Source organism: Triturus cristatus, chromosome 8, assembly GCF_964204655.1.
Source record: "Triturus cristatus chromosome 8, aTriCri1.1, whole genome shotgun sequence".
Classification (NCBI taxonomy): Eukaryota; Metazoa; Chordata; class Amphibia; order Caudata; family Salamandridae; genus Triturus; species Triturus cristatus.
This window is the reverse complement of record NC_140591.1, coordinates 756,949,950-756,965,700: the sequence shown is the minus strand read 5'-3', so window position 1 is coordinate 756,965,700 and position 15,751 is coordinate 756,949,950. Positions and strand designations below refer to the sequence as shown.

The 15,751-nt window shown below is 46.1% G+C and overlaps 1 protein-coding gene across 6 annotated transcripts in view; it reads right to left on the bottom strand.

Annotated features, from left to right (window-relative positions):
• The window catches only part of MID1 (midline 1), a 635,531-nt gene that overhangs the window by 54,150 nt on the left and 565,630 nt on the right, over nt 1–15,751 (bottom strand). For all 6 annotated transcript variants that reach the window (XR_014967780.1, XR_014967781.1, XM_085622188.1 and 3 more), the window contains exons 6-7: nt 15,110–15,237; nt 7,836–7,979 (exon numbers count right to left, since the gene is read on the bottom strand). Coding sequence is in view for 4 of the 6 variants with exons in the window: in XM_085622188.1 (XP_085478314.1) it covers nt 7,836–7,979; nt 15,110–15,237 (272 nt within the window). In the remaining 2 variants the exon portion in view is untranslated. The remainder of the gene's footprint in view (nt 1–7,835; nt 7,980–15,109; nt 15,238–15,751) is intronic.

Here is a 15,751-nt window from a genome sequence, read left to right as displayed (position 1 = left end):
AAAAAAGTTAAATAGGAAACAAAACTTTTGTCAACCTCATAATCATGTTCCAGTTTAACAAATGGAGCCCCAAAGTTTATAGATTCAATTTAGGGGAACAAATAATCTTGGACAAATTTCGACCATTTTGGCCATGTGGACCGGAGTAATAAGCTGTCCATATATGTTGAAATTATAATGAAAGTAAAGATTGAACCTTAACCACAGTGTTAGTATTACAGTTCTGAGGTTTTGGGGCTATTCATATACAAAGTATACAATAGCAAAATGTACAGACAACCATGGAACAGAGGAGCATATATATGGCTTTACCCTTGACATGTCTTTGCACTAAATTTCAGAAGAGAGCTGGGTGGTAGGTTTTAAAGGAGATGTAATTGGCATTTAGGCAAATCATTCCTGCAGTTAATTGTATGCTCTTGATATAATGGATACTGTACTTCTTCCTGGGAGTTTAAAAATCACAATTGCAAAGTTTTATGAAAACGAATCATTTGTAATGTTTGCCACTAAGGTAAAACTGATCCATTGGCAGGCTTCAGTCGATATTCTGAAAAGTCAAGAAACGAGACAGTTTGGCTACACTTTGTTTGGCCAGTTGTGTAGCATAGCCACAAAACTGATTGATTGGTTAACCCCAAAACCTCTTGTTAGAAGCACACCATTAAATCACACCCTGTACATGAAGCCACTGTTCCGTCTGAGAAAAGAAAATCGTTTCAACATATCTACAAACCTCGTAATAGCAAATCTATGTGGGTGATTAATAAAGAAAGCAGTTTTAAATCAGTCACTAAAAATACCATTTAAATGAACTGTCCTTTTGAACAAATTATTGTATTACTTTTCTAAAATATAATTATCTGACCCTAACTTAATTTGTTTTTGCATATTCGTTTTTTTCTTCACCTTCTCTTTATTTTGCTTGTACTTCCTTTCATTTTTTTTCCACTGGTTTTCAACCACTGAATGTATGTTCCTACCCCGATGGAGCACTTTAACCGCATCTTAGAATTCGGATAAATATAAGTGACCAGACTTTTTCCACAGCAATAGGTCATCGTTCACTTGATTTTCCATCCCTTAAATCTCTAAGAAAGATCTGCTTCTCCAAAGATGCACAATGCTCTTATTAACACTGTTCACTGCTTCAAAAATTTTCTCAAGTGGGATTGCATCTAATATTGAATAGTAGACTTTGGATCAAACGGTTGAAGAAATGACACCATGAATGACGAAAACATGGACCCATTGAAAACACTATGTTAAATTCACTTATGAACGATTAAAAATAGATTTAAAATGTTTTTTTTAAAAGCAGACTATTAAACTACAAAAGGAGAGGGGCTCCAAGTGGAGCAGAGGGACATAAGGAACATACAGAAGAATATTGCATTTATGGCGGGGAATGAAAACCTCCCTGTCAGAAAGGGCCAGCACAGGAGAAACCTTCTGACATGTCCACGATGCCTAAAAGAAAAGTGTGATTTACATTTTTGTAGTTTTTGTTTTTTTAGATATGCTGGTCTTCACATGAACTCTAGAAATGTATGATCATTTCCATCAAGGAAATGTTTAGTCAAATGTGTTTGTCTTATGAAATGATGCTATATGGTACCAACCTCAACTGCTCAAAATGCACACAAAAAAGAAGAGTTGGCATTATGGAACATTAAAAACCGCATCAAAGAAACTTTAAGGGTATCCGGAAATGTTCATTTTAAACAAATACTCCTATGCTGGTTACGGAATGCCCATCCATGTGGCACGACAAAACTGGTTTATAGGTACTGGCTGACATCAAGGACCATGACGAAGAATGATCTAAAAGTCTTTGGAAATGAGAGCAGAGGTTTACCTGGTTAAAACGTCCTTACAAAAATACATGCTTTGTATACCTAGGGCCCTATTACAGATATGGCACACTTTTCCTGTTTGCGCCACGGTGCACCTTTAAGCAAGTGTGCCAGGTACAAATAGGGAAAGTGCCCCATTATTAGGAAGAGGGCTGCGCATTCAAGACAAATACAGTGCATCTGTTTAAAAGCTGCTCCTTGTTTCTCTGTGCAGGTGGCAACCTACCGGCACGTTCAAAAGGGAATAGTGATCCCCTGCAGGTGGGTGCAGTGAAAGACGGGACCTGTCTGTAGGGGTTAGCCTGGGGGGTCCATGGAACCCCCTTTCGTCCCTTAATGGCTACGCTCAGGAGGCACAATAACAGTGTGCCACCTTTTTGTGGCGCACTTTCAGTGCGCCTCATAAGGACATGCTTGTCTCTGCGCCCACGTCGGTAATATAGCACGAGCACAGAGGCAAAGTGATTCCATCATTTGCATGAGTCCACGCCCACATGCACATGAGGGAAAGCCCTCTCTCGGTATCACTACATGTGCACCATCGCTATCTGTATTACTGAAGGGACCACACTAGCGTCTGTGCCCCCTTCTGTAATACAAAAGTGGCCCAGGGGCAGGCAAAGTGGGCGCGAAAACCCGTTGTGGTTATTACATAGTAAATGACAGACCACTTGAAATATGGACGGGTTAAAGCATAAGCCTGTGAGTTTCCCAAATTAAGGTTTAAATATGAGCAAAACATGGCAGCATCAAAAGTTCCTATGGACACTGCTTAAAGGGGCTATCACCCAAGATAATCACCCAACCAACCAGTTTCTGACCTTCCCCTAAAGTTGGAAGTGAACACTCACCCTGTGCTGCCCGGTCGCCGCACGTCTATCCCGCAGTAACAGAGGTAGAAATCTCATATTCAAGCGTGGGCAGGACAGGCCATCAGTACTCCGATAACATTAAATACGAAGACACAGAGTGAAGAATATCCTTGCTCGAAATGGAGTGTCCATGCAAAGCTAGACAAGACACAGTTTACCCTGTTGGGAGGTGAGCTCCCGTCAGGCACCCGCTACCTGTGGGATGTGGAATATAGAATCATCTAATCTGTGTGTTTACTACGCTTATGACACTTTGAATAGTGCCCTACTGTCAAAGCCCTTTAAACAATGGCAGCTTCAATAATTCGAGTATCCCAACAGTGAAGGCCCTATATTACTGAAAACTGCTAAGAAACACAGGAGCACGATCTGTCTTCTAACAATGACCCCTTAGTGTACCATCCTTTGGTTAGAAGCCTGTGGTTTGCTTCAGTTAAGTTTTTCTTAAGTACGGGGCGTCCACGTTGCTTGATCTCCCAGTCGCACATAGATATATTCCCTCTTCCCCAGCATATGCCATGGAGTCTGCTGCCTCGGAGCCCTCCAGCTGACATCTGCCTCTCTTCCACTGAGTGCCTTCTGTCACAATTACAAGAGCACATGCCTACGTAAAATGGGTCACAACAAACAACGCATGTACATACTGCACCGGTGGGTACAGCCACTTGCACCAGCCACCAGGTAGGTAGGCATTAGCTTCCTGTTTCCCTTAATCCAGCTGCCTCACAGCATGCGCCGCCTTCATGGCACAATGAAATGCGCATAGACTGAGGTATTCTTTAGAGCACATGCAAGACTCATCTCACTAGGTGCCTCGCAATTGCAAATACCTTAGAATGCTGTCAAAAAGAAATTGCTTCAGTTCCAAGCAATAAAACATGAAATTTAGACTCTGTCGCAACTTAATAATTCAAAAAAATAATTTTTCTTTACGTTTTACATTCCTGTTATGAGAAACAACAATGGGAAGAAAATGTTCAGGATTCTCACCCACACGTTCCCCAGCCGCCCACACACAACTGGAACATGAATAAACCATTGAAACCAACATCAGCAGCGACGCTGGAGGTCTGCCATTATCGAAGGTGCCCCTGGCCTACGGAAGTCATTAACTCTAAAAATACATTGCGAAATGGCTGGCAAGACCAGAAGATACGTCCGCTGGTGCCAATTACACTCCTGTTCTCATGCCAACCCGCATCCTACAGCATGCTCCTACATACGCACAAGCAAAAGGGTTTCAATCCGTAAGTTGATGAAACTGTGATGTTTGGTTGGCACTGAGTTGCTAATGTTTAAGGTTTGTAGGGCAGGAGTGGAGGCGGTGTTATCTTTTTATATACTGAAGCGTTGCGGTGTTGAATGGGGTTTTTCAATGTGAAAGCGGCCTTTACACATCCACCCCTCATCCACACCCTGGAGTCTTGAATGGGATTCACTGGCAAATATCCTTCACTGGTTCTCCTCCTACCTTTCCAATCCACACCAGATGGTGCACATGGGCACCTCTAGGTCCCAAAAGAGCCCCATCCCCTGCAGGGTCCCCAGGGTCCCATACTGTTTACTATCATCTTCAACCTCTACATGGAGCTCCTTGCAGCTCTGCTCACAGATAACAGCACCAAGATACATCAATATGCCAGTGATATACAACTCCACCTGATAATACCCTCTGCTCCAGTCATTTGATACCTCGAACACTGCTTGCACCTCGTCCAGACCTGGATGTCTTGCACCTACCGGATGCTCAACCAAACCAAGACAGAATTCCTGTAAGTTGCCAAGAAAAACAAGCAAGAAACAATGCAAACCTGGCTCAATGTCATGAACCTTACCAGCTTCAAACCCCAACTTTCACTGAATGCCAAGTCACATGAAATTAAGGATTTATTTTGGACACTGACTTCGCCCGCAAGGCAGATTTTGCCCAGAAAACCCCCCAAAAAACAAAGACAGCTTGTTACCAGGTCTTTCTTCTAAAAAAAAAAAAGTGAAACCATTACTTCCAGAAAGCAACATCAGAACCGCTTTAGAAGTCTTTACACTCTTGCATATGGATGTTGGCAACACCCTGCTCAATGGCCTCCCAGACTCCGCACTGGGACGTTTAAGAGCATCCTACCCACTGCAGCATATCTGATCCATGAGCAGAAGAAATCTGACCACATCACACCCATCATGATGGAACTCCATTGTCTCACCTTGCTGGCACACCATCTTCAAACCCCCCAAAACCAGCTGTATCATTTACAAAGCCATCATGACCAGCACCCCTGCTTCACTAGTGGACAGGCTTACCAACTCTGGGAGCTCTCAGCACACCTACACCTGCAACCAAGCCACCATAAAACTGGGCACTAAGAAGTGTACAAATCAAACTGGGCACTAAGAAGTGTACAAAAAAGAATAGACAAGTCAACAGGTCTTTTTCATCTATGAATCTAGGATCTGGAACAACATCCATGTATAGATAAGGACCACCACCCCAATGCTGCTCCAATTTAGGAAAGAGTTGAAAACACACCTCTTTAAAAACACACTGCTTCACAATGCAACAACAACCCAATAACCAGCTCTCTCTCTAATCACTCCTTGACTGAATACTTGCCTTTGACCCTGTCCAGCCTTTTTGGCTAGGTTCATGCTGCACAAATACCATATACATACAACAGCCAAAAATACGCAGGACTCGTTTGCAGGTCGCTATCTACAAGGTGACAGTGGCAGACTGTAGGAAGTTACGTGCCCTCTACTTTAAGAATCCTTTGAGAACATCTCAAAGACCGGTCTTACAATTGCATCTCTGCATTGAGGACAGATCTCCAAATCAAGAGCTTGGAGTCCAAACAAGGATTATGCCAGACATCGTACAGCACATTAACCAACATATTGGGAGGATATATAGATTCCTGTAGGATGGCATATAAAAACTGCCGCTTCACACCTTCACAGATATAAACTGATGCATTACTCGTCTGCAAGAGGCTTCAGCCTCGGGCACACTTGATACAGAAGAACCTGAGGACATATAAAGGGTTATGACCAGCGCTAGGCTAGGGGTGACCAAAAAAGAATTTTTCATGAGAAAGAATCTGATAATTACTGGATACATGCAAAAACGTTTTTATATGAAGAAACTATTGGTGAGCGTGGCGAGCGGGAAATCAAGTGTTCTTTGCGGCTTCCCTTTAAATCGTCAAATGTTAAATTCAGGATGCAGTAAAGGGAACTTTTATTGTCAAGTCAGTAAATTCATGCCACAGAGGTAAAACATTCCAGAGGGACCATGGGTGCAGTTTTCCAATATCCTTTTCTCTTTTTATAAATAAGCAATAAAAGCAAACCTCAGAGTAACATTGGCTTCCCCAAGGATGAAATAATGTGTATTTACATATAGAATGTAGTGCATACTATGACATACCCTAAAACATTGCTTCAGGGAAGCTAGTATCCCAAGCGTGATGGTACTGAAGACAAGAGAAGATGATCGCTTAAGCCTCAACTGATACAGCAAAAAAAGGCAACTGTGTGGGGATAAAAAGTCAAACTTCGATGTGGAGATCTGACCAATATTGCTATTTTTTTTTTAAAGGCACTGCAGGCCACCTCAGGCGAGAGAAGCGAGGTAGAGATCTGGCAAAGCTAGACACTTGATTAGACCGGCGAATCCCTTTTCGGGAACTGACTTATTTTATGGCGGAGAAATGGGAGTGTAACTTACTTTATTTGTATATTGTTATAAGTACCTTGCAATGTTTCAATTATTTATTGAGGCGTTGTACTATTTTCCGAATCACTTTTGTATGTATTTTAATGTATTTGCTATGGCACATGCCGAGAACAATAAATAATAAGTCGGATTATTTTAAGAGACTCAATCTCAGCTGAGTTGCAAGCACTAAATCCTGGTGAGAACTGTTCCTCAATTATGCCCTTTTAGTTGCCCAAATAAAACCAATAACCCGAGGCCACTGGGGTCTGCCGCCATTCCAGGCTTCCCTTGAGGACGCTAGAAGCTAGTATTTCCCACTCTGATGCCATTCCTGCCTATCACTAGTGCTGCTCCCCATTCACTTACATACAGAAAGTCTTAGGGTGTGTACCTAAAGATATGCAGTCCCTGTGCAATAAGTTCTCTCCATGCAGACCTGCTCCACAGTTTCAGCAGAGGCAACCAATGGAGCACAGAGGCGGATGGAAGCAGCCCCAGCCAATGCTTACCTTTTAGGGGTCTTCCCTCTTAGTGAACGGTAGGTCTTAAAATGTCACCCTGATAGCACAAGAGTATAAAACTTTACATAGATGACATTATGTTTGATCTCTGGCATGCTCTTTTGACATTATACTTTATTGCTTATGTAATGAGGTCTTTATTTTATAAGACCCGACATGCACATATGATGTATAACACATTTATGTTGCTTAAACAGAAACATGTGAAGTATATGACCCACTGAAATTTTTTATGTCAGTGTAAAGGCTTTCCAAATTGGAACACAAGTATTAACCATCTTAAGCATTTGTTTGAGCCACTGAGCAATGCACACACACCCACAGTACAGGAAGGAAGGAAGGAAGGCAGACGGGGAATAAGAGGGAGGGGAGAAAGTAAAGAAGGTCATGGTGCAGATTTTTCTACTTAACAATTAGTTTCCACTTGATACAGTTAAAACTGTGTGCATTTTAACGTATATTTCCAGGAAAAACATGGGAAATTCTTTTGGCTAAATAAAAATATCAACTGGAACCAAGACATGTCATTAAGGACCAGTAATCCGTTCCAAGATGCAATTGGAATGGACTGGAATTTTCTCCAACAGAGTTTGATACACATCCAAAAAATACCAATAGGAACCTCTGAAATTTGCAAGAGAGGAGAAAGGGAAAGCTTTTAACGCATGGGAGGGAACAATGGGGAAGGCAGCCACAAGAAAAGTAAAGGGAAACGGAAGAATAAAGTATATAAAATATCTAATAAGTGTATTATCGAGGCAGTATACATGGAAAAGGGAGAGTGACCAAGGGATGGGAAAAGAGGACATCTGAAAAATAAACCACCCAAATGAGCGGAATAAAAGAGTGAAAGTAATACATGAACTGTACTTACTGACTACATTGGCTAATCCAGTGTAGATGGTGTACTGCAGCTCATAGGAGACAACACTAAACTCGTCATCGGAAGTCCAATGGACGGTGATTGTGTCATACGAAGCCGTACACAGCTCTTCTCGAATAACTGGAGGGTTTGGAGCTGTAAACAAAAGGAAACTTTTATTAAAGCAACAATTTCTTTGCAACATAATGTAAGTATTCACAATCTCTGTGCACAGGATAGGTCTCTGAACCTTTAAAAGATGCAAGAGAGGTTGAGCAAAAAAATGACATGCGACACCATTGAGCAAAAAGCGATTTTGACAACTGGAACCTGAAGAGACAATGGATTGCATGCTCAGTATTTATTGTAAATTAAAAGTAAATGTAAGGTGATGGAATGGTGACGACCCTGTGAAGAAGTTATGAATTCTACCCACCACAGAATGGTGTGTGCCACTAAGGGACAACTAAAGTGGCTTGCTGGTTGTTGCTGCAGGTGAAGGGGACTGTGAGGACTTGTGCCACTGCTGACCTGCACAATGCCTGCCAGACTCACGTCCCTGGATTCAAAAGGGCTGGGTGTGACTGCTGCAGTGGTGAAGGGACAACATTGTTGCCTATACGTCAGACCCCTGGAGTAACCACACAATTTTCTGAACTGATCTGGGAAGTGCTCAGCAGGGGTCAACAGACTCAAGGAGTGAACCATGGATCGACTTTCTTTAAAATGCTCCAAGGCAGAGTCTGCATTTTCAATCGGCGTTTAATAAGTCATCAAAGGGCATATCCATAAGAGAAGCTTGTGTATCTTCAGAAAATTGTGTGGAAAGCATCCATGAGTGTCAGCGGAGCAAAACACTAGTGCCAATGGTCCTTACCAGGCAATCAGTAGTATGTAGGCTGGCATAAATCACATGTCTAGCCACATCTTGCACATCGTGAATTGCTGAAGCCAGAAAGGCCCCATGGTAATCACTGGCCTGGTCTCAGAAGGCATGTGTGTATCGGCAAAATAAACAATAACAATGACCCATCTCAGTATCAGTTTAGCAGAAGAGAACATATGTTTTGAAAACATCACAATCCTGTTGGAATCTTTATCCAGATGAGTTGTGGGGAATGAAGAACTAGTTACTTACATTCGGTAACAATGTATCTGTAAGAGACATTACTAGTTATAGATGTCTTACCTTAGAATTACCCCCAGTCGTCAGACTGGATCCGGAGACCTTTTTTCTTAACAGTACCCCTGTGCGTTGGTAGGTGGCGTTTGTCAACTCCGCGTTCCTCGTCAGTGTCGTGGTCGCCGGGATGATGTTGCGTTGTCTACTTAGACGCCGCCCCTGCGTGCTGACGTCAGTTCTGAGACGACTTACCACGCCAGAAGCGCAGAGCCATTCAAGACACTGACCACTGGCGCACATAACTAGGGCCCTGTAAAGGAGTCCCTATCCCTAGAAGTCAGTTAACATAACGGGGAGGCTGGGCATGGCGGTAAGGAATCTATAACTACTAATGTCTCTTACAGACACATCGTTACCGAAGGTAAGTACTTGTTCATCAGAAAGAGACCGTAGTTATAGATTCCTTACCTTAGAATTGATACCCCAGCAATACCAACCCGAGAGGTGGATCTGCGAACCAAGTTCACACCAGAAAGTCCTGGAGAACAGAACGGCCGAAAAAGCTGTCACTTCGGACTTCGCTGTCCAGGCAGTAATGTTTTGTGATCGTGTGCAGGGATGCCCACGTGGCTGCCTGGTAGAAGTCAACCAGCGGAACTCCACGTCCCAAAGCAGTAGTAGCTGCTGTCGCCCTGGTAGAGTGGGTGCGCAGTCCTACAGGAGGTTCCTTTTTAGCCACAGAATAACAGATCTTAATGCATAGGACAACCCATCAAGAGATGGTACGTTTATGCACTCCCCGACCTTTCTTGGAGCCCACATAACCCACGAAGAGTTGATCGTCCACCCAGAAGTCTTTAGTGCGGTCAAGGTAGAAAGACAGCGCACATTTTGGATCCAGACGGTTGAGTCTCTCCTCCTCTTTGGAAGGGTGCGGAGGTGGGAAGAAGGTGGGCAATGTGATGGTCTGACGTATGTGGAAACCACTTTGGGCAGAAAAGAGAGCCTAGTACGGAGGACTACTTTGTCCGGATGGACAGCAAGAAAGGGAGGCCTGTTAAGAGGAGGCTTGAAGCTCACTCACAGAAGTCTTCAAAGTGAGGAGACGAAGAGGACAATTATGTAGTGGCTCAAAGGGAGCACACATAAGATAAGTGAGCACAAGATTCAAGTCCCATTGGGACATTACGAAAGGAGACGGAAGAAAGAGATGAGTAATGCCCTTCAGAAACCTGTTAACAATCGGGGACTTGAAAAGAGAAGGCTGATCGGGAAGGCGAAGAAAGGCCAAAATGGCCGAAAGATAGCCTTTCAGAGTGCCCAGAGCAGAGCCCTGCTGGGCCAAAGAAGGAATAAAGAGGAAAACCTCTGAAAGAGGGGCAGAAAGGGGATCCACAGCCTTTGCTGTGCACCATGCCACAAATGTGTTTAATCTACAGTTGTATACTGTTTTAGTGGATGGACGCCTGGCTGCCAAGATGACATTACAGGCTTCGGGAGGAAGGTCGAAAGCTGTCAATTGTCACCGCTCAATATCCACGCAAGGAGGTAGAGACTGGACAGTTTAGGTGGAGGACCATCCCCTGCTGCTGCGACAGAAGATCCACCCAAAGAGGCAGTCTGATCGGAGGATCGATGGCCATGTTCAAGAGCTTGGGGTACCAGAGTCTTCGGTGCCCAGTCCGGAGCCACAAGAATTACTTGGGCCCGGTATCGCTTGATCTTCTTCAGCACTCTGGGCAGAAGTGGTACAGACAGAAAGGCGTACAGGAGGCCACAGTTCCACTCATGACGAAAGGCATCGCCGAGCGAGTGCCGCTTTGGAAACTCCAATGCGCAGAACCTCTGACATTGCACGTTCTCTTCGGTGGCGAATAGATCTAATCAAGGCTCTCTCCACTGCTGAAAGAGACGTTGCACCTTCTCCGAGTGAAGAGGCCATTCGTGATCCATCATGCACCGGAAGCTGAGTTCGTCCGCCCTGGCGTTCAGGGAACTTGCCAGATGTTGAACCACCAGGGATACGCCCTGATGTTCCAGCCATGTCCAAAGGTGAAGAGCCTCTTCACATAAGGTCCACGATCCCACTCCACCCTTTTTGTTGCAGTACCACATGGCGGTGGTGTGGTCCGTGAACACCTGCACTACTCTTCCTTTGACAGAGGGAAGGAAGGCCTTCAGTGCAAGACAAATTGCCCGGAGCTCCAGAAGGTTGATGTGGAGCCCAGACTCCGCCGGAGACCAGAGACCTCTGATCTCCGCCTCCCCCATTTAACCGCCCCATCCCAGAAGTGATGCCTCCGTCACTACTGTGAGCTCTGGTTGGAGAAGGGATATGGATCTGCCGCTGACCCAATCCTAGTTTGTGAGCCACCACTGCAAATGACTTGCAGTCCCCTCCGAGATCTGGACGACATCGAAAAGATTCCCCATATGCTGAGCCCACTGGAACTCCAGGTCCCACTGCAGAGCCCACATATGCCATCTAGCATGATCTACCAGCAGGAAGCAGGAGGCCATAAGGCCCAGCAGCCTCAGGGTCATTCTCACCAAAATCCGGGATAGAGGCTGAAACATCGGTATCATAGCCCAAATATCCCGGACTCCCTGCTCGGGAGGATAGATCCGAAACTGTGCTGTGTCTAGAACCGCTCCGATGAAAAGGAGCTTCTGAGAGGGAATCAGGTGCAACTTCGGCTCGTTGATAGTGTACCCCAGCAAATGCAGGAAGTCTGCCGTAGACTGGAGGTGGAAAACGACAGCCCGGGGTAAGCCCGCCTTCAATAGCCCGTCGTCGAGATAGGGGAAGACTGGAACTCCTGATCTGGGCAGATGAGCTGCGACCACCACCATCACTTTTATGAACACGCGAGAGGCACTGGTAAGGCCAAAAGGGAGCACGGCGAACTGAAAATGCTTGTGGCCTACCGTGAACCGTAGGTAACGCCGATGGACTGGCAGGCAAGATGGGAATGTGGAAGTAAGCGTCCTGCAAGTCCAACACTACTATGCCGTTTCCAGGGTAGAAGGCAGACAAGACCAGAGCCAAAGTTAACATCTTGAACTTCTCCTTCCGGAGGAAGCGGTTGACATCCCTGAGGTCTAAGATAGGAAGCAGGCCTTTGTCCTTATTGGGCACCAGGAAGTAGTGGGAGTAGCAACCACGACCTACTTCTGGCACAGGGACACATTCTGTAGCTCCCTTGGCCAAGAGAGCCATAACTTCCTGGCGGAGAAGGACCAAATGATCCTCCGACATGTGATGGAGTGTGGAGGGCATGGAGGGGGGTAGTCTCGAAGGGGAGGGATTAGCCCCTTCGGACTATCTGCAAAACCCACATGTCCGACGTGATGTTGCGCCAGTGGGGGAGCTGATGGTGAATACTGCCACCCACTGGCATGTGGTGGCCCTGAAAAGTCAGACTAGGAAGGTTTGGAGGCTGCTGCAGGGGGGGCATTGGTGGACTGGCCCGCCCGCTGGCCCCCAGACCCACAACCTTGGGTCCCATGTCCCTAGCCACCCAGAGGCTGGGTAGCTTGTGCAGGCCTGTGGCTCTGGATGGAGCGTGGTGGGGCACCCCTTCCGTAGCCACGAAAAGGGGGAAAGGCAGACTGCTTGGGGCATGTGTTGGCAGCGAGGCCCAAGAATCTGGCCGTAGCCCTAGAGTTCTTTGAAACGCTCGAGCCAAACAGGCGACGGCCATCAAAAGGCATGTCTAAAAGGGTCAACTGAACATCCCCAGAGAAGCTCAGCCAGGCGTAGCGCCTCAGGGCTACTGACGTAGAAATCGTTCTACCCTGCGAGTTGACAGTATCCAGTCCACACCTGATGGCGAACTTTGCTGCGCCTCGACCCTCTGCAACAGCGCAGGTGAGCATGGCCCAGGCCTCCTCCGGGCAGTGTGGCAGCACTTGCACAACCGCGTCCTACACAGAGTGTGTGTGTAACGGCCCAAGAGACATGCAGTGTTCCCTGACTGCAGTCCTAAGCTTGCGGAAGAAAACATCTTCTTGCCAAGATGGTCCAGCTTCTTGGAATCACTGTCTGGGTGAGCAGTAGGGAAGGCGCCTTTTGATGTTGAGGCTTGGACCACCAAGCTCTCTGGGGTAGGGTGTTGGGAGAGGAAAAGTGGGCCACCCGGGGCCGGGCGGTGGTGTTGGGTAACCCTGTGCTGGGCTTGGACCAAAGATGTCAGTGAGGGCCTCATTGAGAGGCAGTAGGGGCTCCGAAGAGGCCGCTGCCGGCTGAAGCACCTCAGTCAGGAGGTTAGTCCTGACTTCCACTGTAGGAAGCTTAAGGGCCAAGGTCTCAGCCGCCCTATGCAACACCACAGTGTAGGAGGCCCCCTCCTCCTTAGCCATGGTAGGGGGAGAAAACATACCAAGATCTGGGGAGGTATCCAGACCACAGGCATCACCAAACTCCTCTCGCCAGTCCGGCACTTTAAGGTGGTCTGCTAGAGGGTCACCAGACCCCTACCAGTCCTCCTCACCCTCCTCTGGCTGCCAGGCAGGGTGGTAGGGAATACCAGTAAAGAATAATGGTACAAAAATACCGGTCGGTGCCGGTACCGGCATCCGGCTCAGTGTCCAAGCCGGGGGTGAGGCTGGAGTCAACGCCAGTTGGGGCACTAACGGCGTTGGGGGTGTCGCCACTGGACTCAGCGCTGGGGAAGGGACCGTGAGGTTGACTGGCACCAATCGGGATCCAGGCCTGGATCCATGGGGCCATCCGGCACCGGAACCGAAGCTGCCAGCCTCGAAGGCCCAGAAACCCCCTAGCTGAGTCTGCTGTTTTTCACAAAATACTGAAAAAAATGGATACATTCATAATGTGTATCTTGTGTGTGATGTTAGAAGTTGACAATAACATGAACAAACTCTCCTGTGTTGTCAGAAAGAGTATCTACTCCCATCCCTAATGGTACATTGATGGGTACTAGTAAGAAGCATTTGGGATAAGTTTATTCATTTGATCTTTAACCGCATAGGAGTTGACCACTGTTATTATGTATCATTAATTACCCAGGTCCTTTGCGTTATTGTTGGGTCACCCCATTGTTATGTAATGGCAATCCCTGATTAGGTCAGGTGTGCATCTGAGTGAGCCTCGAGTGGTTTGCTTTGATGAATGACAGGCATGGAAGAGCATCTAGGAAGGTCAGTGGGGAGAGCGATCCCATACTTCATTTTTAGGAGAAAACTAGTAAGGTGCACCTGAACGTGGATGGGATGCACAATGACTTGAGGACAGAAAGGGGATGGACTGGAATGCAGCTGCGGCCCGTGCAGGTAAGTGTGGTGGGGGGGGAGATTTCGACAGATGAATACGAGGGAAAATTATTCCTTTATTTAAGTTTCCCTCATCATCCTCCATCGGAATGTGCCCCCCACCCCTCCGAGCCCCACTGCTTTTACCTGCATGGGCTCCGGCTGCTGGAATGCGGTTCTCTGTAACATGTGAGATGTCGTACGTCCAACACGTATGCAGAGTTGTGGGCCCCATGACCACTGTGTCGCTGGACTCAAGTCGCACGTCACTGATGATGCCTTAATATGCTGATGGTGTTCTAGGGCGGCTTGAGGATCTCTTAAGACGAGACCTACATTAGTAGAACGGGCTGGGTCTTCCTATTAAAGCATGACCAAGACTAATTTGCATATAGCTCGTCTCCACCTGCAGTAGCATTGTGAGCAAAAAAATGATGGACTGGAATCCAGCCCGAGACATGACTAGTAGATGAGATTAATTCAATCTTTCCACCCATCAAGTCTTTGTTTTTCAAACTGAAACACTGTAACAACATAATATGGGGCGTGCACCCTTTACCTAATACCAGACAACATTAGATACACATTTAATACAGTACAATGTCACAGAATTAAATTCCTTATTAGTAGTTTCTATAGAAAATTGTTTTAGCAAATTGTTGTTGCTGGTTTAAGCATTTATGACAGCCAACATCACCTTCATAGCCCTCAGGTTAACACTCACTGCGAATGATTCACCAAGAGCAGCCCTGCGCTCTCTAGTGCCCCAAGGCAAGGTTTGGATCTAAATAAAACAACATATACCAGTCTCTCCTAGGAGGTGGCCCCAGTTCTCCAATCTGACCTCCTCTTTCTGCCTCCATGATGCAAAGAAAAGTAAACAAATCAGTACCTGTGAGATAGTCCAGGCATTCCAGCAGCTTCCTCTCTCTGGAGAAATCCAAGGCGAAGGTATCAAACGTGTCGTTGAGGTTAATTTCTGGAATAAGAACCTGAGAGGAGGCCGTTGCCATGGAGACCCTACAACAGGCAAACAAAGATCGCATTAGAACTCATTTTTCAAAAATGTAGTTAAGCCACAGTGTGCTCGCTAGGCGTGTGTCCATAACCTTTCTCTTCAATAGGAGGGGAGTCATCATAACCTATAAAAATAACCCCCCCCACCCCCTCAATAATGTTTTTTGTTCTCCAGCGTCAATTTTGCATAGAAACAACATCAACGCTACGTAGGGCTTGTGCTATTTCACATACAGCAGCATATGCATTAATGTGACAGCAGCCCCTCTAGTCCGCCATTGGCCTTGTATTCCGAAAGACTAAGACCCTGTTTAGTCTCCAGCTCCGAATTTGCTCCAACATCGCCCTGTCTTTTTAACATGTGGCAGAGAGTTTGCTTCAATGTTTTACTTTTCTTTTGCACTTCTTTGTTGTGTTGGTTCCTTTCATGTGGGACACCCTGCACGGTCTCGTATAAACCAGACTTGATAATTCTTGTTAAAACAGTGTCTTATCTTATGTCCTGTACAGTTTGTCT